The sequence below is a fragment of the Arvicanthis niloticus genome, chromosome 21 (assembly GCF_011762505.2).
Source record: "Arvicanthis niloticus isolate mArvNil1 chromosome 21, mArvNil1.pat.X, whole genome shotgun sequence".
NCBI lineage: Eukaryota > Metazoa > Chordata > Mammalia > Rodentia > Muridae > Arvicanthis > Arvicanthis niloticus.
Window position 1 is genome coordinate 8,152,250 of NC_047678.1, and position 25,670 is coordinate 8,177,919.

The following is a 25,670-nucleotide window of genomic DNA, read 5'->3' on the forward strand; positions in this document are numbered from 1 at the left end:
CACATCAAGTGTTGGTGCGTTGGTGACACATACCTGTAGTTCCAGCATTGAGGAAGCTAAGGTAGGAGGATTGTAAATTCAATAGTGAGACCTAGTGTTCAAAAAACAAGTTGTGTCTTAGCTGGGGAGTAGCCCAGTGGTAGAGGCATCAGGTCCTGAATTCAATCTGTAGCAACAAAAAAGTGTGACTTTTTCTTTAGTAGTTGACAAAAAATGTGGGCTTTTTTTCTCTGATGTTTTCAAATATTTGTGGAGAGAGGAGAGGAAAACATTTTAGAACTTATTACCCACTCATGTATTACTTCACATTCTTATTTTCCACAGTGAGAACACTTTAAGTTTCAGTACAACACACATTAACTATAGTTACCATGATGTAGTAGATTTCTGAAACATTCCTCCTGAAATTGAAGGTTTATAACTTTTACCATTCCCTCCACTCTTTCCTGCTTGAGTTCTCTCCTCATGTAAGCGGGGGGACATTGGTGCTTCCAGGATTTGGGGACAGTGCCTATAACCCACATGACTTAGTGAGGAGTTATAGCATAGGAATTCTCAAACGTTTGGTTACTTGATGCTATTGCATGCTTTAAAAATACTGAGAGGCTAAACATTTTCCTGATCTAAGTTAGTGCTAATGATATTTATCATGTAATTTTAAAAATACTCTGATTAATCGAAAAATAATTGAATTATCTTAGCATAAATAACATTTTGTAAAAGTATATAACACCACAAAAAAGAAATTAGTGAGAATCAGAGTTTCGTACGTTTTATCAATCTCTTTAAATAACTGGCACAAAAGTACAAAAATGAAAGCTTATATCTGCTCTTGATTGATGTGCAGTTGGAAGATCAAGGAGCCAGTCATATGTCTGCTAATAAGTACAACTCTTTCTTGATATTATACCAAAGTGAGATCTTAACAGTTAATTGCAATATATAAATATAAATCAACTTTGAGTGTTATAGTCTATTATAGTCTGCTAGTCAACTGGTACTTTTATTCATACATGATTTTGCAACGTCAAGTTTGGTTATTTAGAAAACGCTGGTATGCTCAATTGGTGAGATTTTTCACATGAAGACCCATTTCACCATATTCAACTTAACAATCACATTTGTTGCTAATACCACTTATATCTGTAACTTTTTCTCATCACTGTTACCTGACATGAAACACCTTAAGGGTGGTTTCCTTTAGCTTACTCTTTCACAGAGATTTCAGTCATAACAAGGAAGGGATGGCAGCAGAAGGAACAATCTATGTCAAGTGGGAACTTGCTATAGCAACTCTGCATTCAAAGTCTAGCTCCCGCTCACCCACTGCCACCATGTCCCTCAAAGTAGAATATGAGCCTGGAGCCAGGTGTTTCTGATCTAAGCCATAGCGTTTTAAAAGCAGTAACTTTATTATTTTATTTTATTTTATTTTATTTTGTGTCTCTGTGTGTGTCCACAGCACTTACACAGAGGTAAAAGGACAGGTTGCGGGAGTCTCTTTGTCAACATTTATGTAGGTTATGTAGTTTATCAGAGTTGGCAGCAGGTACCCTTACCTATTACCTGTCTCACTGGCCCCAAACCATAACACTTTTTCAATTAAAAAGCTTTAGGGACTGAACCTCTGGACTTGGTCCTACTTGCCCATCATTTGTTGGGGTCCAGTCTACTCAGTTCTCCCTGCGCTGTTCCCAACCCTAGGATTTAATCCAGATTGCACATCCTGTGTACTTGTCCAGCCTGGTTAGTTGCCTGCAACCCATTTACGCCATCAGCCTCCAGGCCTTACCCCAGGTGCTCAACCAGTCTGCCCCACATCTGGACATGGGTCAAGGCTGGTGACTTGCTGGAACCTAGCCTGCCTGCGACATCTTCACCCCTCAGGCTGTTCATAAGTGCCACAGCCTGTTCAACATCCTAGCCCGAAGTGTAGCTCTCAACCCTCCCAAGTGCTCAAATGCAAAGAATAACTGATCGTGGGTGCTTGGCCTGAACTACTACAGACTTAACACAACCTACACCCAACATCAGGAAAGAGGGGCAGAAAAACTTGAAGAGCTTGAGGACCAGGCCATCCTCTTCAAGATTGTGCTTCTAAATATCACATCAAAGCTGTACCCATGAAATCTCAACAACACACTTGTCTAAACAAGACCATACCATAGCACTTCAGTTAACATGCCAGCATGGATGGCAGGAATCTCACAAAGCCTGACCTCTATATGAAGAGCTGCAGGCAATTAAGGACTGCTGAGAGAGGTTGCATCAGTTTTTCCCAGGAATGACTCCCCAGTTGGTTTCTCTGTACTTAGTGGTTAGCCCTAAAAATGTTGTCTTCCAACAACACTAGGTGAACTCAAAAGGTTGTATTTATAAATTTATTCATTATAACAGCTAATGATAAAGAAGGTACGAGTTGAAAAAGGAGGAGGTAGGACATGGGAGGACCTGGAGGAAGGGGAAACAGATGTAAAAACAGTTTATATATGTGAAGCTTAAAAAATTTTGACACTGCAAAGTTTTTTAGCCCAGTGTCTGGAAGCAGTATAACTTCAGCACACACAATCTTTCATAATTTAATTTTCTTCTGGAATTGCCAATATTGTTATTTATAGCATTATTGTTTCTATTTAAGTGAATGACTACTAAATGCCAAAATCAAAAAGATCATATTTAATGTTAGGTATAACCCAAGGTATATAAAGAAAAAACATAGTTTAGCAAAAATTATACTCTGTTTTTTAAAAGCTGTTCTATTCTAAACACTAAGACAACCAACCTACATTTGTACCAAAAGCACATGACATGTGCTTACAATTTTAGTATACAAAATAGTAAAATTCGTGGACTGAAAAGTGTACCTTGAGTAACAAGCTTAAATTTCAATAACATTCTTTTAAAAGAACTGTGAACTTGGCCAGCTTTCCTTCCTGTTTTCTTTTTTCTCTATGTACTGGAATCCAGGCCAGGGTCTCCTGCAAGCTCCTCTACCACTGAGCTATGCCATCAACTTATTTTCTTTTGTTGGTGGTGTTTTTATTTTCCTCCAAGAACATGGCAGCAAAAATGCAAAGATTATAAGTATAATGGATGCCTCTATTCAGCTGCTTTTCACGCAGATATTCCAGTGGTTTAACTTGCTTCTTATATATTGGGAAATGTCAACCCAGCAAAAGAAAATACATATAGATAGTCTTATGGTGTTTTCTTTGTTTGTAACTAGTTTTTACCCTGTAGATCTCCTGGAATGGTACCTAGGGATCACACTTAACACTTTTTCTAGCTTACTGACAGTATCTATAAGAATGGGCATAGTGTGTCACCTCTGGATGCCTTGTCCTATAACACCTCAGCTATTGCTCGTTCTGGAGATGGTTCCCTTTCCATAACAGGAAGACTTTATAGAGAAGCCTCACTGTGACTAAGGAAAGGTCAGCTCTGCATCCAGATGAAGCACTACCAAGAATTTCCATTTGATTGCGCCTTAGTTCCTTAAGAGGCATAGATTGTTTCTGTTGTTTTTTTTTTTTTTTTACTAGTTCTTTGAGAGTTTCACACAATCCATTTTTATTATACTCATGCCCTCAAGCCCTCCCAGATCTACCCCCTTCCCAACCCACCCAACTTTGTTTCATTTCTCATTTAAACCCATTCAGTCCAGTTTGTGCTGCAAACATAGTCCTGATAGACGTCAGTATATCCTCATGGATTGCAGTGCCTTGCTCTGAAGCGGCTTGACCTACCAAGCCAGCCCTTAAGGAAACTCACTCTCCTTTCCCAGAAACTCAGTTGCCAACAGCTGCAGCATGGAGAGGGGAGTCCAGAGTCCCATCCCTAGACCTGGAGCTACTGGCCATTGATAGCTGTCAGGTCACTGTATAGAATAGTTTTTATGTTGGTCAGTTTCTAAGATCTGATTTTAAGATTCCAAGATCGTATATTTAAGTTATTACCTAATGATATTCTTTTAAAATTTGTATTTAGTGTATGCATGCATGCATGTGTACACTCGCATGAAGTCAGTAACTGATTTATTAGCTACTTCCCATCTTTTTTTAACTTTACATCTTTTGATTGAAATAGAACCGTTAGTCATTTTTAAATATCAAATTAAAGCTGGAGGAAAAAATCTGGAGGAAAAATTAAAATTATTATTATTTTTTTGTTTTTTTGTTTTTTTTTTTTTTTTCAAGACAGGGTTTCTCTGTATAGCCTTGGCTGTCCTGGAACTCACTCTGTAGACCAGGCTGGCCTCAAACTCAGAAATCCGCCTGCCTCTGCCTCCCAAGTTTTGGGATTAAAGGCATGCGCCACCACTGCCTGGCAAAAATTAAAATTATTGATTAGAACAAAAGGACTCTATTTGTGTTGGGAGCTGACTTTTCGCAGAAAGCGGCTAGAAAGCAGCTGTCAGCTTTGCAACCATCTCAAGCCATATACCCTGATAGAGACTTGTTTTTCAACAGCCTACGACAGCTGAGCACACTCTGACAAACATCTTGTTTATCCCACATAGCTTGTTTTGCTGTTTAGTGACCCCAGCTGTATGGTGCACGTGGTAAAATATCTTCACCTGTGTTCTCCTGCTTGTGCTTATAAATACCCAGGATTTCCTTGTGATAGAGTCAATAGGAGGTGTGAATATGGTCTATGGAGAACAGTAAAGGAGACTTGACCACACACCCTGTTTGGTTTCCATTCTTCCCATCTCTTTCTCTTCTTCCCCCAACTCTCTCTCTTGCTAGACCCTGACCCTCGGACTGGAGCAGCAGAGCAGTCCGGGGCATTCTGACCCCCAGTGTGGGGCAAGTGGTCCTCAACATATTTGGATTTTGTTTGTGTTTTTTCTCATGTTCAAAATACTACTAGTAGAATTTTTTTAAAAAAGAAAACAGACTGAATTGATGCGAACAGTGTGAAGACTTTAGAGCCATTCACTGGCACTGCTGGATGGCTAAGGTAGATAGATGATCCTGCTATTTGTCTTCTTTATTATCCTCACTTGTGTCAGATTTTACTATTGGTAGAGAGCTTAAAAAAAGACTTGAAGCATGGTGCTAAAGTAAGTGAGCTGTAGTGTCAGTGCCCATCCCTGAGTGCCTGCTCAGGGAGCTTGGGACCAGACTTGCTCTTTGACACTACCCAAAAAGAAACTGAGTCATGTTACCATTCTTTCTGTTTCCCAAGTGTAAATTAGAAGTAATAGCTCCTGTATTTGAAAGTTTAAATAAAGCAGTGTTATATAACAACCCCTGACACTGATATTCAGAGCAGACTTCAAAGCATTCTTCTTTTTAAGAGTGAAAACACTATTATACCTAATATAATACATCATTCTTTTCAGGCCACTCGACCAGATATGATCAGGATCTTATCAGCAGCCCTTCACGTAGTACTAAGGAGGGATATGTCCTTGAACCGAAGACTTTATGCATGGCTTCTTGGTAGGTAATTAATGAGTATGCTTATAATTGACAAAAAGAAAAAAATGAAAAAAGATTTGCCATGTATAATCTCAAATTGTATGAAGAAACTAAGCATTTATGTATAAACGAACAATAAAAAAGTAAAAACTGCCAGAAAGATGGCTTTCTGCTTAAGAGCATCTGCTGCTCTTCTAAAGGACCATCAATTCTCCTGCTCAACACCACCTGTAACTCCAGCTCCAAGGGATCCAGTGCCTTCTCCTGGCTTCCAAGAGCACAGCACACACATACAGATGATGATGATGATGATGATGACGACCACCAACCCAGGTGGAGGGACTACTAATGATGAAATTTTTGAGCAAATTTCAGAAGCCTAATAATGGAACCAGCTATTTTAATCCATAAAGTCATGTTCACTTTAACAGTATTTTTTTTCCTTTTATAAATTTCTATGATTATACTTAATGTTAGTTTATTTAAAAGAATAAATTAATAGTCCAAATTATGACAAAATTCCAAAACTTCACTGTCACCAATGAATCACAAGTAGTAAGTACCACTGTCTCACAGGGGACACCAGTATGAGACACTGTGTACACTTAGGCCATAGAATATTACATGCATGTCATCCGCAACCTTTGTATGAGTGGTTTGCCTCCTCATAACCTCTTACTAGAGTGAAAGGACACTTGATAACTTACCTGAGATGTTGTAAATCGTCAGTTTTTTCACTAAGATTTGGGGTAAAATGAGGTAATTCTGGAAGGATACTATTAGACTCATCTATTGAATTGGTTTCCCTTTATTAAACTATCGAAAATGGTCTCTCTTGCTGACAATGAATGGGCTACTAATTGGGTAAGTGTTTAGTGCTGTTTTTGAGATATTTTAGCATTTAGTGAACAAACAGTATTAAGGCTTCCATTTTAATTACTTTTGTGATTTATTCCCATGGAGGTTTTGATAACAACGGTGCTATCATAGGACCCAGGAGCACACGACACAGTAATCCTGAAGAACATGCCACTTACTATTTTACAACCTTTTCAAAAGAATTGTTAGTCCAGGTAACAGCTGTTTTCATTATTCTTTGCTTACCTCCCATTGAAAAAGCCTAAGACAAACTCCTGCTTTAACTGAATTCATAATTTAAGTCAAGAAAAGACTCAAAGACATTCAAAGAATGACTGTAATACATGGACAGCTACTGCAAAATGGCGTTCCATGGCTGGACTCCATGGGAGACAGCTTTTTACCTGTCTGCCCCGTGAAAGTTGTGTCATTTCAAAGACTGCCCAAGACCTAAATTTCCTATGAAACCTCAGGTGGTTAGGCTTTTGCAGCCTAGATATGGTAAGACTGCAACTTACATAGAAACATTAAAATTATGCATTTATCTCCTAATGTATTTATTTAAGATGCCACAAAATAGTCTAACAGTATATATTAAGAGAACAAATGATTTCTCAAGCATTTTTATTCATATATTTGATTTTGAAACAGGATCTTGCTGTGTAGCACAGTTGACCTTGAACTCATGACCTACCTATCTGCTTCAGCTTCTGAAGTGCTGGGATTATGGGCGTGCACCACCACGCACAGCTTGAAGCATTTTTAAATGAAGAAAATTGTACATTGATATTTAAATAACTAAGAAGATAATTGCATACTAAATCCCTCAGGGATAAGATGGCATAATTGAAAATTTATGTCCAAAACAGAAATGTCCATATCTAGAGAGCCAGCACTCAAATTCTCAATACACTTCTCTTGACTTTCCTTTTTTTTTCCAGTGAAAAGTCATGATCCAGATTGATGGTATACACTTGTAGTCTCAGCACTCAGAGGACTAAAGCAGGAGGATGATGGGTTTGTTGTCAGCCCAGTCTTTATAGTGAGGTCTTATTTCAAGAATAAATAACAGACGAACAGTGAAAAATACATGAAGCACTGTGCTTTCTCCTAATGGATGAGCCTGGTATCTTTCTTCCTGGCACAGAGAGAAGACATCAATCAGAATAGCACAAACCATGTGAATCTGCATTTCAGATGGATATAGTTAAAATTGTTTTTATTAAAAATATTACTAATTTCGAAATCACTAGTGTGCTTTTCTTTTTTAAAGGCCATGGTGGGGATCTTACAAGTGAATGGATTTGGAGAAGAAAGCACTCTCATGCAGGATCTAAAGCCTTTTCGTATTTTAATCAGTTTATTGGACAAACCTGAACTAGGTAATATTTGCTGCTGTCCTAAAACATGAGATGACATATCCTTTTGTATTGTTTCATGATAAAACTAAGATGAAGACATTGCTGTATTTTGAAATGGGTTTTAAATACAAATTCTTATCAGATTCTTTACTGACATTACAGGTGTGCAGCTGGCCTTTATATCAGCATAAGACTTATGTTTTGCACTGTGTTAGGCAACAAAGTCATTTTTTAAAAGATGTCATCTCAGACTCTTAATCATTATTCTCTGAAATGGAAGCATTCTATCATAATTAACTTATAGTTCATACAATTTGAGAGCTGGAACAGAAATATGAGTTATATATTTCCTTCACAGTCTTCTTCTTGCTATTCTGTACTTTCCTTCATTGTATGTATATTATATATCAGATATACTAGAAAATTAACTGTAGTGTTTACATAAATTAAGAAAAAATAATTTCTTGCTATTTGCTATGATAAAATATGTAAAATTTCTAATTATTAAAGTGTTTTGGCACATATGCTATAAATCAACTCTTAAAAGTGAAATCTTTAAATATGAAAGTAGCAAGTGTGGGAAGAACTTCAACAGGGTCATTTTTTAGGTATTCTGTGATTGTGGTAAAGCTGAGAAGATTTTTTTAAATAGTGGGAACTGTGAAGCAGACAGATTCATTCTTCTGAGTTTGAGAGTTATATAGCAACAGCACTGGTGTGGACAGACATTCTTTGAGCTGCACAGTGCATCTTGGAGAAGTTTCTCCAAGTTGTTCAGACTGTCCTATGAGTCTCATTTGTTGTTCTCATTTGGGATGAATAAACTAAAGAGCCTGTCAAAGGTAACAGATACTGAACCAAATCATTTCCTGATTTTGTCACTTCTATTAATGTGACCCTCTTCTTTAAATAGACATTTATCCCATTACTTACTATTAGACCATGTTTTAAAACATAGAGTTCAGTTGAGCTTCTAGGTGGAAAGAATCTTTTCTTAAAGTACTTTCTTCAAAGCATGTTTCATTGGGTCATTCTTCAGGTCATCATGATTTGCTAGTATTAAATTATTTCTGCTGATAATTTGCTGTATATTAATTTTAGGACCTGTAATTCTAGAAGATGTTCTGATTGAGGTGTTTAGAACTTTGTATTCTCAGTGCAAAGCAGAATTGGATCTTCAAATGGAACCACCCTTCAGCAAGGACCATGCTCAGTTAAGCAGGTAGATTATAAAAAATTAAGCAAGACATAAAAGATAGCCTCATTTATTAGTGCTTATAAAATGGACTGCCAGATGAATTCATATAATGAGATTATTAGTAATGGCTAGGGACTTTACTTTAAAGTTTATATTATGATAAATAAAATTATCACTTTCATAGAATGAAGTATCATAATAAATTGTATTCATTATTCAAAAAGGTACGTGAAACAAGACAGTGATCATTACTTGATTACTTGATTGATTCTTAATATACCAGTTTGTGAAATTAATGTTGAATAGTTGGGCTGACAAGGTGGCACAGAGGTTAAAGAAAGACACTTGGCTCCAAGCCTGACTCTTGAGTTCTATCCACTGGATTCAGATGGTAGAGGGAGCCAAACCATTCCTGTAAATTGTCCTCTAACCTCCACGTGCTTGTCATGTCATGCACATGTCATATACACACACAGAATAAATGAGCACATGTACAAGGTAAGCAGGAAAAACTGTTGATAGTTAATATGAAAATAATAGCCCAGAGAGTTTAATTTATAAACTCGCAGGAGACCCACACCTGTCAGTTAATGAGACTTGGACTTGCTGACAAAGTCTCTTCCTGTTCTTCTGTGTTGGGCGGATCACTTCTTTCTAGTATTACTGCTACTATAATAGGACAAAGGTTCCAAGACTATAATTGTGGTTTGGTTTGGTTTGGTTTGGTTTGGTTTGGTTTGGTTTTTCACTAATTCTGCCTTTCATTATTGACTCTTTGGTAGTAATTGGGTAATACCCTTAACTTGCCTAAAGCATACTTTTATATGTATGTAAAACATATACATATGGTTTCTGATGGTATATTTCTCACTTTTTTTGTTAGAAAAGTTGCTGTACTCTGTACTTGAGAATTTGTATTATCCTAGGGAGTATATTAGGGTTTTTTTTTTTTTTGATCCTCCCTGACAGCTGTACTGACAGTGTGTATATAATATAGTCACTCCAGTTATACAAAGGATAGGAGAAAATAGGTAAGAAATAGTCTAAAGGGTAACCATTTGAAATAATATCATTTGTTCCTGAGAATTTCTGTAATGGGCATTTACAGTAACTATGCTTAATGTTTTCTTTTTTTCTTGCTATTGCTCAGATGGGACCTGGAGAATCTACCACTGACCTACACAACCAGCACCTTATTGGTTTACAAACTAAATTTTATCATTTGACTGGTTAAAAACTGGTCATAATTTACCCTTTGAAAGAAAATTCTGACTAACATAGAAAAGACAGCAAGATATGGAATAGCAGGAAGGCTATTGAAAGCACATCACAATTCAGTGTATATGTGCCAACAGAAACCAAAAATCTTAATGCCAAATTAACAACTGCACACTTAAAAGAGTCCCCCAAGGAAGCTGGATATCATGGCCCAGGGTTGTAGTGATCCCAGCATCTGGCCATGGGAGGCATAGGCAGGAGATTCTCAAGCCCGGCTATCTTACGTATGACAGCAGTGTGTCTCAAAAGAGGCAGAGGGAACCTGCCTTTGCTGGTCTCTTGTGGGTTACTATGCAGAGAGTATGTTAAACAAATTATGGTTATCATTCTTATGAATTATGCAAACTCAAGTTCTGAAAAGTAGTTCTATATAATGTAACAGAGTGGGACTAGATTATATCACCATTGTAGTCTACCTCCAACTCGGCAGTATTCTAGCAGCTGTGTAGTAATGTGGACTGCCCTTAAGAACACTGCACTCAGTTTTGAAAAGCACATTAATATTTCTACTTGTTTGGTTTCTTTTTTTTTTTTAGTAAATTAAGGGAAAACAAGAAAACAGCCGAGCTGATTAAAACTGCGAATCTTCTTTTTAATTCCTTTGAACCTTATTATATGTGGGATTACATTGCACGCTGGTTCGAAGAATGTTGTCGGTAGGTTAACTGCTTCATTGATTATGGTGTAGTAACAACCAAAGCTAATGTTTAGCTTTTTAAAATATTCTTTTATACATTTTATTCCTACTAAAAAATGTTGATTACCTACCATCTAAATTTACCTTGTCAATCTAGGATATCAAAATCACTGATCATATAATATTAGAATTACAAAAGAGCTTAGAGGTGATTATTCGCTTAGCAGTACAGATGAAAGTGTTAATATTTCTGGACCACAGCAGCCCCTCTGTCCTTGGCAGTGGAGAAGAAAGCAGCTTGCATCAGCACACTTTCCAGAAGTATTCCCACTTATAATAGAACTACTGTATGTAACTACTGTATGTTTTCGCAGACTTAGAAGCATCATTGTTACTGATGAGTGATAATAAATACCTCACACCTTAAGATAGAAAGCTTGAAACACAGTCTAAAATCCCTAGGGTACTAGTGAAGAAGAGTGACATCTCTATTTCAACTCTCAGCCCAGTTCCTTTGCAACCTAATTAACTCCTAAAGCATGAGGAACGCAGTCAAAAAGTAAGCATGTCCAATCGTGAGGCTGGAGGCCATTAGAACTGTAAATGTATGAATCTCTTTAATTATTCAGAGATTTAATTGCTTGTCTAGTTGGCAGATGTTGAGGACCCAATTGAAAAGCATTGTGTTAGGCATATTAGATAGTCCCTGACCTCGAGGACTTTATAGTAGAACAGGTAAGACACATATATGTCTGCCCCAGAAATAAATTAAAAATTGAAAATGCTGAATAGGTTAGGGTATAAGGATGGAGAGGATGTATGAGTACCTTTCACACCTTGCTATACTCTGCTTTCTACACGTATAGCCAACTTTCTGCATTAAATGTTTTATATTCACAACACACATCCATGCTTTGTAAGCTAACATGAACTATAACATTCACTCCCTTTTGTACTACTTAGCCTTCACTGTGTATTCTTTATATACCCCACCTCCTTTGCTCTTCTGGAATGGTCCTGTAGAGGGGTCACTCACCTCACAGTAGCCTTCACTCCCTCAAACTACTCCTTGGAATCAGCTATCTCCATCCTAGCCATTGGCTTTATTCAATTCTCTACCTGTTTATGTTCCTTACTAGTCAAAGACTGTATAATTGTATCCTGAGACTACCTGGCAGTGTTTGGTCAAATATGATTAATATGGGTTAATATCAGTGTTTCTTGTCTCTCATCTTGGATCAGAAGAGACTTCTTGCAAAACATGATGTTTGGTCTCAGACCTTGAAGGAGAGTTATATTCCAGATATGAGGAGCATACATTGGTATAACAGCAATCTAGCAGAGCACATTGTAAACCAAGTGTCTCAGTTTAAAAATCAAATTTAAAAAAAAAAAAAAATCAATTTTTATCAGGAGACACATCCACAGTGACACAGTGCAAATCTCAAAAATTGTGTTACATTCAGAACACTTGGAATCATGGGACAAGATTATAGGGACCTCATTTTGAGAATTTTCTGTGGAAGCAATGTGGCAGTGTCCTGGAGCAGCAAGAATGAGTATTACTGTGTGTCCCAGTCTTGACTTGAGCCTTATTTGTTAAATGGTGATGTAATCACATGTTTTCCTATCATATGATAGTGTGTTTGGTAAAGTCTCTGTTTTTTTTGTTTTTGTTTGTTTTTGTTTTTGTTTTTTGTTTTTTGTTTTTTGTTTTTTTTTTTGCTTTGTAGGAGGACATTGCACTCCAGACTTCAGGTTGGGCCTGGAGACAGTAGTGATTCGTCTGAGTTACAACTGACTAATTTCTGCTTACTGGTGGATTTTTTGTTGGATATAGTCTCCTTGGTAAGACTATCTTGGTTAAAAAAAAAAAAGAAGAATTTTAAAAGCATTGTTTATATATTTCATGATGAACACAGATTTTATCTATAGATAAATTCCATCCTTAAAACAAAGTTTTTTCTTTGGCATAGCTTTTTTATGACCCTTTCTAAATGTCCTTGTCTTCTTAGCATGTATATATAGAATACATGGACTCTACTTCTACTTGCATGTTGTAAAATCTAATGTTCAGTGGGTGGAATTATGCTGCGTTTGTATTGGTTAACAATTCTTTCTATTACGTGAAGACTGTTGGCAATGTTTTCCCTGTGTTTTCTCTCCTCAACTCTTTGCTTTCTCATTTTGAAGCCTACTAGAAGTATGAGGGTGCTGTGTCAGGTATGGCATTCAGCCTGTTTTTATTTTGATTGATTTTATTCACTTCCATTAGAATCTCAGTAATATAACCCATAAAATTGGGGTTTTCAGTTATATATGCTTGATGTACTAGGAGTGAGGATTTGTGGGTGGGGGTTATGTGATGATGTGTTTCCCCATATCTGTGCCTTAGAGGCTGGAGGTCAACACTGGGTATATCTTTCTTAATCACTCTCCCCCTTATTTTTAGAGATAGAGTCCCTGAAGGTTTCTAATTAGACTACAGTGGCTGATCATTGCCCTTCAGGAATCTGCCTGTCTCCCTGTCCCCTAGCACTGGGATCATAGATGTGCGCCACCTCGCCTGGCTTTAATGTGGGTGCTAGGGACCCGAACTCAGGCTCGCTTGCACAGCAAGCACTTTACACACTGAGCTAACTCGACACACCTGGGAATAGAGATTTTATGAGTCATCAGTATCAAATGCCAATGAACTCTTTTAGCTACGAGCATGATACCTGTAAAACATGAGCAAATATACACTCCTGTGTAGATTAAAATAAAAGAACTATGACTCTTATATTATACATTAATTTTTTTCAACCTTTTTTCAGGAGACTTATATTGAAATCCAGACAGAGCACCTGCCCCAGTTACTGCTCAGGATGATTTCTGCCTTGACAAGCCATCTCCAGACACTGCGCTTATCTGAGCTCACAGATTCTTTAAGGCTCTGCTCAAAGATCCTTAGCAAGGTTCAGCCTCCACTGTTATCTGCGGGCACTGGAGGTGTGGTACAGTTTCCAAGTGGGCAGAGCAGTACAGTCAAAGAATGGGAAGACAAAAAGGTAATTTCAGCTGAAGTTCTTGGTATCAGATCAGTTGTTTTTCAGGGCAGAACACTTTTGAGTTAAGTCAAAATCAGTGAGTCTAAGATCAGAGTGGTTGTGGTCATTATGTAATTTGACTGTCTATGTTAGTACTTTGTGGGAGAACTAAAATGCATATGACACCTAATTTTAGAAATTTAAAGTTTCCCAATTGTCACACTAAAAGCAATGTGTGACATTGTTTTACTTAGCCCAATATAACAAATGTATTATCATTTCACTATGTAATATATATATATAATTGATGTCAGGAAAATGAGTCTGACCCTTCACTTTTTTGTACTGTCTTCAAAACATACTGAGCATTTTATTTTTAGAACATCTTTATACAGGTTTCAAGTTTTTATCAGGAATTCTTGATCTCCATTGGTTTTATAAAGTTTATATATGAAAATTTATAGTCATGTCCAAGTTGTTCCAAACATGCTTTGCTTAATAATAGCTATGTTATTCTTTTTAGTTTTAATTTTGAAACTTGAGTGCCTAAGTCACATTAGCTGCATTGTAAGTACCCAGTAAACATATCGGCATTACCTGTTTGTGTAAGAGGCCTATGTATACATTTTATTGATTCTTTCATTACACCAAGAATTTGGCATGAATTTTTTGAAATTTAGAACCTTTTTTTTTATTTTCAAGTACCCATATGCTCAATATTCTCTTTAAAATTTAGCAAAACTAAACTTTTTTAATATATAAATACATATCTGTAATATCTAAGATTGTAATATATAATTTTAATGTTTAATGTACCATTGTCATACTTTAATACCAATGAAATTCTTATAGAAAGATCAGTGATTTAATTTTTTTCAGACTTACATTAAAATAACTATCTAGTAAGGGTCAGAAGATAACTCAGTGAGTAAAAGCATTTGCTGTCAAGCCTGATGCCCTGAGTTAAATCTTCAGAGTCTACATGGCAAAAGGGAAGAATTGACTCACAAGCACTGTGCTGTGACTTCATTAACACAAACGTGAATACATAGGAAATAACTGTAAAAATACAAAATTAGATCTAGTAAAGTATGAACAAAGATATTCACTTGAATTACATGATAATTGCATTAAATGCAGTCATATTGGCATTACATAAATATAAGTATTTGAAAATTCCTGGGGAATCAGGGTTTTTTTATTTATAATTGTGTAGCTGTGTAATTGCTTCTTTTCTTTAGATAACCTATTTTTCTTCCCTGAAAAATAAAACTTGAGGAGGTATGTACAAACTTTCCCACCAGCTGTTAATCCTGAAACATTTTTCTCATTCTATACAAATGTATCCTTGATAATGCAATGAAAGTAGGAGCTTTTACTGTTTAAGTATACTTGAATTACACTACATAAACCAAAAGCACTTTTCTAATGCCTTCCAGCCTGTCACATATGGATAATATATAATGTTTCTACCGTGTGTAGGAAAGTTCTTTTGTTGTTGTCCTTACATTGTACTCTGAGGGTTTTCTTATAAATAAAACTAAAAGGCATTTAATGTTGCAGCTGAATAGGATTAATGGGAATTGTACAAGACACACTTACCATTTTTTCAGTAACATGTTCAATATGTGAAAAATGCACATATTTTTCTGAAGACGTTTATTAATGATCATTAGGTGAGATACATGTGATGGTGTTCAACTAACTGCAGGGCAATTAAATAAAACGGTCCAAATGATGATGACTTGTCAGCCTTGACTAGGACTCCCAGATCCATCCATCTTCCCATTCATCCTCCTTCCTCTCTCATGCTCCCAGCATGTATTTTTCCCCTCAAGTACAATGATAAAATCTTGGATATATAAAAACTGATAGTATTTTCAGGCTGAGACTATTTTCTATATTCTACTTTTTTTGAAATGTACGTGAAGAGCTGCTACTTTTAACAGTTGTGAGCCTAGTTTGGCCCCATGGCACTTAATATTGTATTGAGTGTCTACTCAAATGACCAAAATACCCTTTCTATTTTTAGAAAGAAATTTATCATGAAGTAATTATATAGCCATGTAATGTAGCCTAACCCATAACTATTATGCTTGTATGCAAGTTTTAATTGGATTTATAGATTAAATTTTATTACCTTAGTGTAATTTTGTATTAATACAAAAATAATTTTGTAGGAATAAGGTAATGATAGTTTTATTATCTGAATAAATCTTTTTTATAAAAAGTACATCATTTAGATGGTGAATAGTCTTTCAAAAGAGAAAGGAAATAGGCCTAATTTGATAATAAAATTTGAGAGGCAAATAAGTTCAATTGCTAGCTTCTAGACTTTGACACTGTTCTATGAAAAGCTGTGCTGTCCATAGTAACACTGTGCCCACTAGAAATCACCCTCCACGGGAACCACTTATCTTTGCTGCTGCAACCTTGGGCAAGTTTATTCTAACCTCCCTGAACTTCAGTTTTCTGTCTTTGAACATAGAAACGACTTTGTTCCTTCAGTAGTTTACAGGAACTGCCTTACAGTCTCTGCACTTTTCACCCCTTTCCTTCAAGCTAAGAGACACATTAAACAAGTGATTACACATTGAATTACAATTGAGTTAATATGTATAATAGTGTAGGGGCAAACTGGGGTAGGAATGCAGGATGGAGAGTAGGAGGGTGATGGCCTAGCTGGGAGTCAGTAACTGTTTTCTTGAAGCGGAGACATCTGAGCGGAGCCCTAGAGGAATTGGTGGGGCAGAGAAGCACATTGAAGAGAAGAAACATTGGCATAGGTCTTAAGGCAGAAAAGAGCTGCAAGCACTTGATGATGCAGTTATGAGAGAGGCAGAGGTCAGGTTAACAGAGCCTTGTCTGCTGTACTAAGGCTTTTATTCTTTGTCTTAGGAGGAATGGGAAGACAAAGAAGGGGAAAAAGGCAAGTGCCAAAATAAGATACATGTTTTAGAAACTTACTCTGGCTGCAGTATGGAGTATGGATCTGAGAAACAAAAATGGATTTGGGGAGACCTGCAGTAGTGCAGGTGAGAGGTGAGGTTAAGTGGGGCCAACAGGATGTGGGTAAATGAAGAAATACATTTAGGAACAAAGCTTACAAGACATTGTAGTAAGATAGGTAAGGATACTCATGTAACTAACATTGTGCGCTTGCAGAGCGCTAGGTCCTGTGCCAGGTGCCTTCTATATACTATGATGTAATCCTTAAACCAGTTATAAAACATAGGAATTTTTCGTACAGTAGTTCTTTTTATAAACACTCTCGTTTCTATAATTATAGTTGCCCATGAGTAGTCAATGGTGGGCCTAGTGCGTTAGAAGGAAAATTCTAGTAATAATTTGTAAGTCCTAAATTGTGTGCTGCTGTTGCTTGTAGCATAATGGAATCTTGCATTGTCCTGTTCAGCATGAAAAGCATCCCTTTATCTGGCATAGGTGATCTGATATCTCTCCATCTCTCTCTTAATTATCAGATGGACTTTTTCTGTGTGCTTGTTGAAGCAACCCAAATGAAATAGCTACATTAATACTATAGCCAAGTGCCTACATCATCCATCTCATTTCTCATCACACTGTCACGTCATCCTAAGAAAGATGACTCTGCTACAATAAGTTGTTTTGGGAGAGTCCACATTCATGTTAGTCTTACTCTGTTCTAGAATTGTTGTATATGATTACTATTGTTAATCCCGTTCTGTGCCTTGTGGGTCTGTATATATAGGAACAAGTCAGTTATGAAGTTTTCAGTACTAACCACAGTTTTAGGTACCTACTAGGAGTCTTAGGATATATCCTTTGCACATAAGGGGGCACTGCCATATACAAATTAGGAAGTTTGGAGACTACCAAGTTCATGTTACAGACCTAGCTGTCTTAAAGCTCACACCCTTAGCCACCAGACTGATATGGGTGTAAGGCAAGTTGAAAAGTTGAGAAATACCCACAGTGACTTTAGGCTTCCATCATCTTGGTTTTAATGAATGGTGATATTATTCACTAAAGCAGGAAACATTGGGCCAAGCCTAGCTTTAACTAGAAAAGTACTTAGTTCATGTATTAAGAAGAAAACATTTTATGATCATATTCAGATTATCCTTGATCACAGCAACCAAACATATGATGTACATAACTTAATTTAAACAAAACCAGACAATACTTAAATTCCACCTCTATTCCAGGAATGGTTGTTTGTAGTACTATTGTCTCTTTCTAGATTCTAATTTGTTTCCCCTGGTCCTACTACCTAATCTATGATCTGACATGATATGAGACGAGTAACTGTTCATAACGTAAGGAAATGTAGGTGTAAGGGTATACAATGATATGTGACATACTTCAACAGAGATACTCATTCATCTGGTCCCAAACATATCCTATATTAGATTTTATTTCTTTTTTAAAAAAATTTTTATTAATCATTCCATTTGTTATATTTCAAATGATATCCCACTTCCCAGTTACCCCCCTCCACCAACCACTCCCAACCCATGATATCCCACTTCCTGGTTACCTCTTCACCACCACCCCATCCCACATCTGCTCTCCCCCCTCCCTTTTGCCTGTGTGAGGGTGCTCCCCCACCCACCCATACTCTCCTGCCCCACTGTTCCATTATCCCCCTGCTCTGGGGGCATCAAACTTCCCCAGACCAAGGACCTCCCCTCTCATTGCTGTCAGGCAAGACTATCCTCTGCTACATAGGTATCTGGAGCCAAAGATTCCTTTAGGTACACTCCTTGGTTGGTGGTCTAGTCTCTGGGAGAACTGGGTGGTCAGGCCAGCCTATGGTATTCTTCCAATGGAGTTGCAGAACCCCTCTGCTCCTCCAGTCCTTCTGCCAGCTCCCCCACCAGGTTCCCTGAGCTCAGTCTGATGGTTGGCTCCAAGCATCCACCTCTGCATTGGTCAGTTGCTGGTCGGACCTCCCCAGGAACTGCCACACTTGGTTCCTGTCTGCAAGTGCCTCTTGACCACAGCAACCATGTTGGGTTTGGTGTCTGCAGACATGATGTACCCTCAGGTGGGGCTGTTCCCCAGTTGGCCCTTCCTTTAGTCTCTGCTCCATTTTTTTGTCCCTGTTCTTCCTTTGGACAGGAACATTTCTGGATTAAAAAAAAACTTTGAAATGGGTGGATGGCTCCATCCCTCGACCAGGGGCCGGGCCTATCTGCTGGAGGTGGTCTCCACAGGTTCTATCTCCCCCTTCTCTGTGCATTACAGCTAAAGTCAATCCCATTGAGTCCTGGGAGCCTCTCGTTTCTCTGGTGTCTGGGACCCACCAGTGGCTATACCCAGTTCCTCATCCCCCTCCTGCTACCTATTTTTATTCGATTTCCTGACCCTCTGTACCTCTCTCAAGTCTCCTCAGATTCTGCTGCCCTTATTTCCTCTCCCTCCTTTCTCCCTCCCTTGTCTCCCTCTCGTTCCATCTCCCACTGTTTCCCCCTCAGTGCAGGACTGAAACATCCACCCCCTGATCTTCCTTCCTTCTACGCTCCATATGGTCTGAACTAATACTTAAAATGCAAGATTTTTAATCTTGTATTCTTCATTCTTTACATTGTTTAGACATTAAGGAAGATTCTTTCATGAAGATGAAATAGTCACTTGAAACAAGAATATAGATCCTAAACATTTATACATATACGTATTTTGACCTCAGAAACCTAACAAGCATGGTGATACATGCCTCTACTGATCTTTAGTTTGAGACAGGTGAGTTTTTGTTAGAATTGAGCCTGAGTAAGTGAGAAAACCCTATCTGAAAAATCAAGTCATTAAATAAAGCCAGGCTCCTTTGGTCTCAGTGTAAACTTGAGCTATGTGCATGGAGCCTACAGCTTTCTCTGAAAAGCCACCCTTTCTAGTTCCTAGTGTCTGTGTTCCCACTCAGTCGTCTGCCCTGTTTTCAATCATCAGGTATCGTCAGTCTCTATGGAAAATCCTACTGAAGTATTTGAAGATGGCGAAAACCCACCAAGCAGTCGCTCATCAGAAAGTGGTTTCACTGAGTTTATACAGTATCAAGCAGACCGAACTGATGATCTTGACAGAGAGCTGAATGGACAGGGGACAGCTACCATCCCGATTGGCAGCACGTCTTCGGAGACAGAAACAGCATCCACAGTGGGTTCTGAGGAAACTGTCATCCAGCTGCCTTCCACCCTCACTCAGGGGGCAGCAGGCCGAAGTGGGAAGGCCGTACAGAAGACGGCAATGCAGTGCTGCTTGGAGTATGTCCAGCAGTTTCTTTCCAGACTCATCAACCTCTACATCATTCACAGGGACTCCTTCCCTCAAGCTTTGGCAGCAGACTATCAGGGAGATCTCAGTCGAATACAAAGAGAGACTTCAAAATGGGACAGAGATTCCCAAGGGGATGCAAAAGAAAGAAACATCCATATACCAAAAACATCAAAAGAATACCTTTCTGCCTTCCTTGCTGCCTGTCAGCTCTTCTTAGAGTGCTCAAGCTTCCCAGTCTACATTGCAGAGGGAAACCACTCAGAGCCACAGTCTGAGAAACCTGACACTGGTAGTTATTTCTACTATTTTTATTTCAGTATTTTATGCAACATGTATATATGTGTCTCTGTGTGTGCTATTTATGAATTTCAATATTTTATGCAGTGTGTGTGTGTGTGTGTGTGTGCGCGTGCGCGTGTTTCCATTCACCATTTAAGTTCCAAGGATTGTACTCAGGTTATCAGGCACAGTGGCAAGTGCCTTTCCTCACTGAGCCATTTCTCCAGCCTCAATGAAGTAGTCATGGGAGGGTTGCTTTTAGGGGATTACATGATTTGCATGGCTTTCACATTTTACAAGAAAGTTAAAAACTAAAAGTGAAAGTTCTGGAAAAAACGATGTAACATTAATTTCACTACCTTCCTTTCTTATGATGTTACATGTGTTTCCTTTAATGTTTACATTAAACATTAAATGGGCCTTAGATAATACTTGTTGGTAAAGTGCTTCTACAGATAGGAAGATAGATTGTATTACTTGGTACATGAAAGTATGTATCTTTAAAAAGTGGCTTATTTTTTAAAGTTCTAAGACACCATGTTTTTAACAGATCAAGACCTGAAGTAATTTGTCATTTTGAAATTAATGTAAAACTACAGAAATGTTTAATGCTGTGTTTTGTTTCAGACTGTGAGCATGCCCACCCTCCACAGTGGCTCCAAACTCTGATGAGTGCTTGCAGTCAAGCAAGTGATTTCAGTGTTCAGAGTGTTGCTGTGTCTCTAGTCATGGACCTGGTGGGACTGACTCAATCTGTTGCCATGGTCACTGGAGAAAACATCAACGGCATGGAGCCTGCACAACCCTTAAGTCCAAACCAAGGCAGAGTGGCTGTGGTTATTAGGCCTCCCCTCACACAGGGCAATTTGAGGTATATAGCTGAGAAGACTGAATTTTTCCAGGTAAATGCCAAGAAATCCAGATTATACATGACTAAGATAATGCTTACATGCATGATGCTCAGCCTGGGGCACTGACATAAGGAGGGAAGAGTTTGAACTAAACAAGAAGAAAGCTCATTTACACAGTAGATATTTCCATTGTAAGTGGGTGCGATCCTTTTCTTTATAAAGCAAATTCTTATTTTCCTAAAACTCCATGACAAGTTCTGACGTTCTGTGTTTTGATTTTCTTTGGTGTACTATGTCCTTCAAGAACAATATGCAGTCTGATTTACCACACTGGTTTCTTTACAGAGAACATCAGGTAGCTTTGAGCTCACTGCCTTATACAGCTGGATTCTTTATACATTCAGGAGTTTTTAAAACCAGTTTCAAATCATTTCACCTACCTGGTACTTCCTCGTGCTAGACTAGAGTCTATTCTATAATACTGTGGTAAACTCTGAAGACTCTTATCTACTTATCAATGGCATAAATCAAAGATTATGATAGCATATGTAGCTCTAAGTCTGATTTTATAAAAGTTCCTGGGCTTGGGATGTAGCTGAGTGATAATACACTTTCCTGGCATGCTTGAGGCTGTGTTGCAATTCTCAGCACTGGAGAAGAGAGAGAAAATACTCATAAATAGTTAGGATATTTGAACTATGAATTATATTTTATTCTTAATATACATTTGTAAAAATTAAATTTGATATGAGAATGTGGCATATTGTTTTGTTATTAGCTTTACTAAACAGTAAAATAATGGAAAGACTTCTTTCCTGTTACATTTCTGACTTCAAAAGAAATATTAAAGGGGTATGAGTCTGGAGAGGTGCCTCAGTAGAGAACTCAAATTAAATTCCCAGCACCTGTTCACAACAGTCTGCAATTCAAGTCACAAGGGATACAACAAACAGCTCTGACCTTTATGGGCACCAGGCACACATGTGGTACACTTAATACATGCAAGCAAAACAGCCACACATGTAAAATAAGTCTAAAAGAAAACTTTTTAAAATATATCATAAAAGATTCTAAGGGTCCAGATAACCAGCAAGTAAACAGCTGAGTTTTCCTTGTATGAATACTGTATAATGTAGTCACTTTTGCGTCTTCTTCTGTAGCATGTGGCCTTAACATTATGGGACCAGCTGGGAGATGGGACACCTCAGCACCATCAGAAGAGTGTGGAACTATTTTATCAATTACATAACTTGGTCCCTTCTTCTAGCATCTGTGAGGATGTTGTAAGTCAACAGTTAACCCACAAAGATAAGGTGAGTCCTTTTCATCCTGCACACACATGCAAGCATGCATGAGTCACAACGCCAAAAGAAAAATTAAGGAACCTCTCCAGGAAAATTGTTAAACCTGGCGTCTGAAGAAGCATGTAGAGCATAATAGTAAACGAGAGTAATCATGTTTGGTCTACAGAAAAAAGGTTAAATTCTAATTTCTTTTACTACATTCTCTCAAAATTGTTCAGAAATCAAATTTTAGACCAAATCTTGTGTTTTATTTACATTATATCTAAATCTAGATACAATCTAGATAAAATGATATACCTGTTATCCTGTTATTCTTAGTGTATAGCATGTCCTTTTTATGGATACTTAAAAGTTCTGAGAAAAGATAACCATGAAAAAGTTCAAACAGTTTTAATTTTTACATATTTTTATTGGTTGATATAAATACAAACATCTTGGAAAAGCATGTAGCAAGCCTACAGGTAAAGCAAGCAGTCTTCTATACCATAGAGACTTTTTTCCACATCACACTCTGATTGGGGGAAGTCAGAACAGGAACATAAAGCATAAGCCATGGAAGAATACTGCTTTATAGCCTGCTCTTTGGCTGCTCACCAGAACATGCTTAGCTAGTTAGCTTGCTTGCTTGTTTTGTTTTGTTTTGTTTTGTTTTTTTGAGACAGGGACTCTCTCTATATAGCCCTGGCTGACCTGGAACTCACTGAGATCTACAACTTCTGCCTCCAGAGTGCTGAGATTACTCTGGTATACACTACCACACCCAGCTTTAGCCAGCTTTCTTAGATAGCCCATAATATTCTGTCTCAAGATAGTATCTCCTGTCTATGGCCATACCACCCTGAACGCACCTGATCTCATCTGATCTCGGAAGCTAAACAGGGTTGGGCCTGGTTAGTACTTGGATGGGAGACTACCTGGGAATACCGGGTGCTGTAGGCTTTAAAAAAAAAAGATAGTATCTCCCACAATGGACTGGGCCCTCCTAGATCAATAATCAATCAAGACAATTCTCACAAGCCAGTCTGATCTAGACATTTCCTTATTTGAGGTTCTTCTCTGATGACTCAGGGTTGTATCAAATCACAATAAAAACCAGCACAAGTGAATGACCCTTTTGGTTTAATATTTCTGTCTATATGCAAATATTTTGTTTGATTCTACTTCTAAGTTATATAATGTACTAAAAGTTTATTGCAGTGTGTACTTGAGCACTGTGGCCATTCATGGTACTTATAAACAGTTGTACTGGTTTTATTAAAATCACTTAATATCTTCAATTGAGAGGAAAATAATTTAATCTACCATGTTTCTCAGAAAATAAGGATGGAAGCACATGCAAAATTTGCAGTTCTTTGGCATCTAACAAGGGATCTCCACATAAATAAGTCATCTTTTGCACGTTCCTTTGACAGGTTGGTTGTACTTTATATTCACATTTTATAGTCATATGTCTTTTATTTGTATCTTAATTTTTTGGTCATTTGGCTAGAGCAGGAAATGGGAGATTATTAGTTCTTTAGACAATGTAAGTTATATGAAAATACTTGATAGTGTCACCTAACCATCATATTTTTATTTCTCATCTCTAGAGAACCAAGTGCCCTACCTTTTATTCATTGGGCCACTGATCATCAAGGGTCTGTCATGTGCCAAGTACCATTGTAAAGTGGCAGGGATACAGTAGCGTGTACACCCAGCCTTTTTGAGTCTATATTCACACTGTTGAAATATTAGTCATTCTCAAATTTTTGCCTTAACTGAAAACACTGGCAAATGCCTCCCATGGTTTCAAAAAGATCTAGTGCAAATTATTTCCAATTACATGCACCTTGAAAAGAGTTGTCAGCAAGACCGATTTCACTGTCTGTCATTGGCAGTTAGCTCTGGCAATGGCAAGTTCTCTTTTCTCCAGCAGCCAGATCCTGTGAAACACTTTTCTGGCTTGAAAAATAAAAGATGAAATTGATCTTTATAACCAAAAAAAAAAAATCTAGTCTCTAAAGATGATTATGCATATCTAGATTAAAGACAACTGGAGTTAATCATACTGTAGATAATAGATTTATAGATTTGTATTGATTCCAGAGCACATTTATACAGTATCAGAAGATAGCAGTCTTACCTTCAGGTCTTATGGAAGTGACACAAATATAACCGTGACTGCAATCTAACTTTGGATTAGCCAGTATTTTTCAGCCAGCAGGACCATCTTCAAAAGAGCCATCTGTTCAACCATATAATGAACTAGTACTTGAGCCAAGTACTTTACAAATAAGTTTGTAATTTGACAACCACCTGACAGAGTCAGGTCCATTAAAGTTAACTTGCTCACCCAAGTCTCCACAGGAAGTTTGTATCTTGGGTATTCTAATTTCAAACTATATCCCAGACCTTTTATGGAGTGTCATTTCTTGAATTAAGTGCATCCTTTTGTCTCCTGAAGAGAATTGAGAGCAGAGTAGCCCATCATGAAAATAGCATTGAATTGCAGAAACTTTAGAGTATAATGATATCAGTGAAGTTTGTTACTAAGCAAAACTAAGTAAAATTTGTGTTGTAAAAGTAATATATACTTCAAGCATTTTAAAGTGTAAGTATGTGAAAAGAGAGAAATGCTTTACTAACTATCAAAAAATTAACTGCAGAAGAATTCACATAATTGTTTTATTCTGTGATTTAATTTCTCATGTTTATTTTAGGTCACTGTTCATCATGTTAGATAGCCTTACTAGTCTAGATGGTTCTACGAGCTCTGTGGGACAAGCCTGGCTGAACCAGGTGCTACAAAGGCATGACATTGCAAGGGTGCTGGAACCACTGTTACTACTCCTGCTTCATCCAAAAACTCAGAGGGTTTCAGTACAGCGTGTACAAGCAGAACGTTACTGGAGTAAGACTTCCTGCTATCCAGGAGAGGAAAATGACAAGCATTTCATGCAAAATTTTACCTGTAACAATGGTAAATATAACAAAGTATAATACCTCTAATTAAACTTAAGTTATTCAAATAAGTGAAATGTGACCATAACAGTACAAGAGAATTGTGTCTGGCATTTTTTCCCATGTCTTATCCCCTCCCTTCTACATCTCTGAGAATCCCACCTAGGTAGGTCAACATATGCTTCATCAGGAACTGTCTTATGTCTCTTTAATAAGTTGACTCAGAGGAGGAATCAGCTACATTTGTAGTCAGA

General features: G+C 37.6%; 1 protein-coding gene and 1 non-coding gene across 11 annotated transcripts in view; both read left to right on the forward strand.

Annotated features, from left to right (window-relative positions):
• The window catches only part of Dop1a (DOP1 leucine zipper like protein A), a 93,263-nt gene that overhangs the window by 36,647 nt on the left and 30,946 nt on the right, over window positions 1–25,670 (forward strand). For 5 of the 10 annotated variants that reach the window (XM_076918083.1, XM_076918090.1, XM_034483962.2 and 2 more), the window contains 13 exons: window positions 5,348–5,447; window positions 6,390–6,499; window positions 7,558–7,666; window positions 8,747–8,867; window positions 10,658–10,777; window positions 12,492–12,606; window positions 12,952–12,981; window positions 13,575–13,808; window positions 19,716–20,331; window positions 20,949–21,223; window positions 22,333–22,485; window positions 23,791–23,888; window positions 25,176–25,435. In XM_076918083.1, coding sequence (XP_076774198.1) covers window positions 5,348–5,447; window positions 6,390–6,499; window positions 7,558–7,666; window positions 8,747–8,867; window positions 10,658–10,777; window positions 12,492–12,606; window positions 12,952–12,981; window positions 13,575–13,808; window positions 19,716–20,331; window positions 20,949–21,223; window positions 22,333–22,485; window positions 23,791–23,888; window positions 25,176–25,435 — 2,341 coding nt within the window. The remainder of the gene's footprint in view (window positions 1–5,347; window positions 5,448–6,389; window positions 6,500–7,557; window positions 7,667–8,746; window positions 8,868–10,657; window positions 10,778–12,491; window positions 12,607–12,951; window positions 12,982–13,574; window positions 13,809–19,715; window positions 20,332–20,948; window positions 21,224–22,332; window positions 22,486–23,790; window positions 23,889–25,175; window positions 25,436–25,670) is intronic. The other 5 variants (XM_076918087.1, XM_076918086.1, XM_076918091.1 and 2 more) reach the window with 3 other exon arrangements.
• On the forward strand, window positions 23,297–23,415 carry LOC117693874 (5S ribosomal RNA). Its single transcript, XR_004604475.1, has one exon. It is a non-coding gene; the product is annotated as a 5S ribosomal RNA (ribosomal RNA).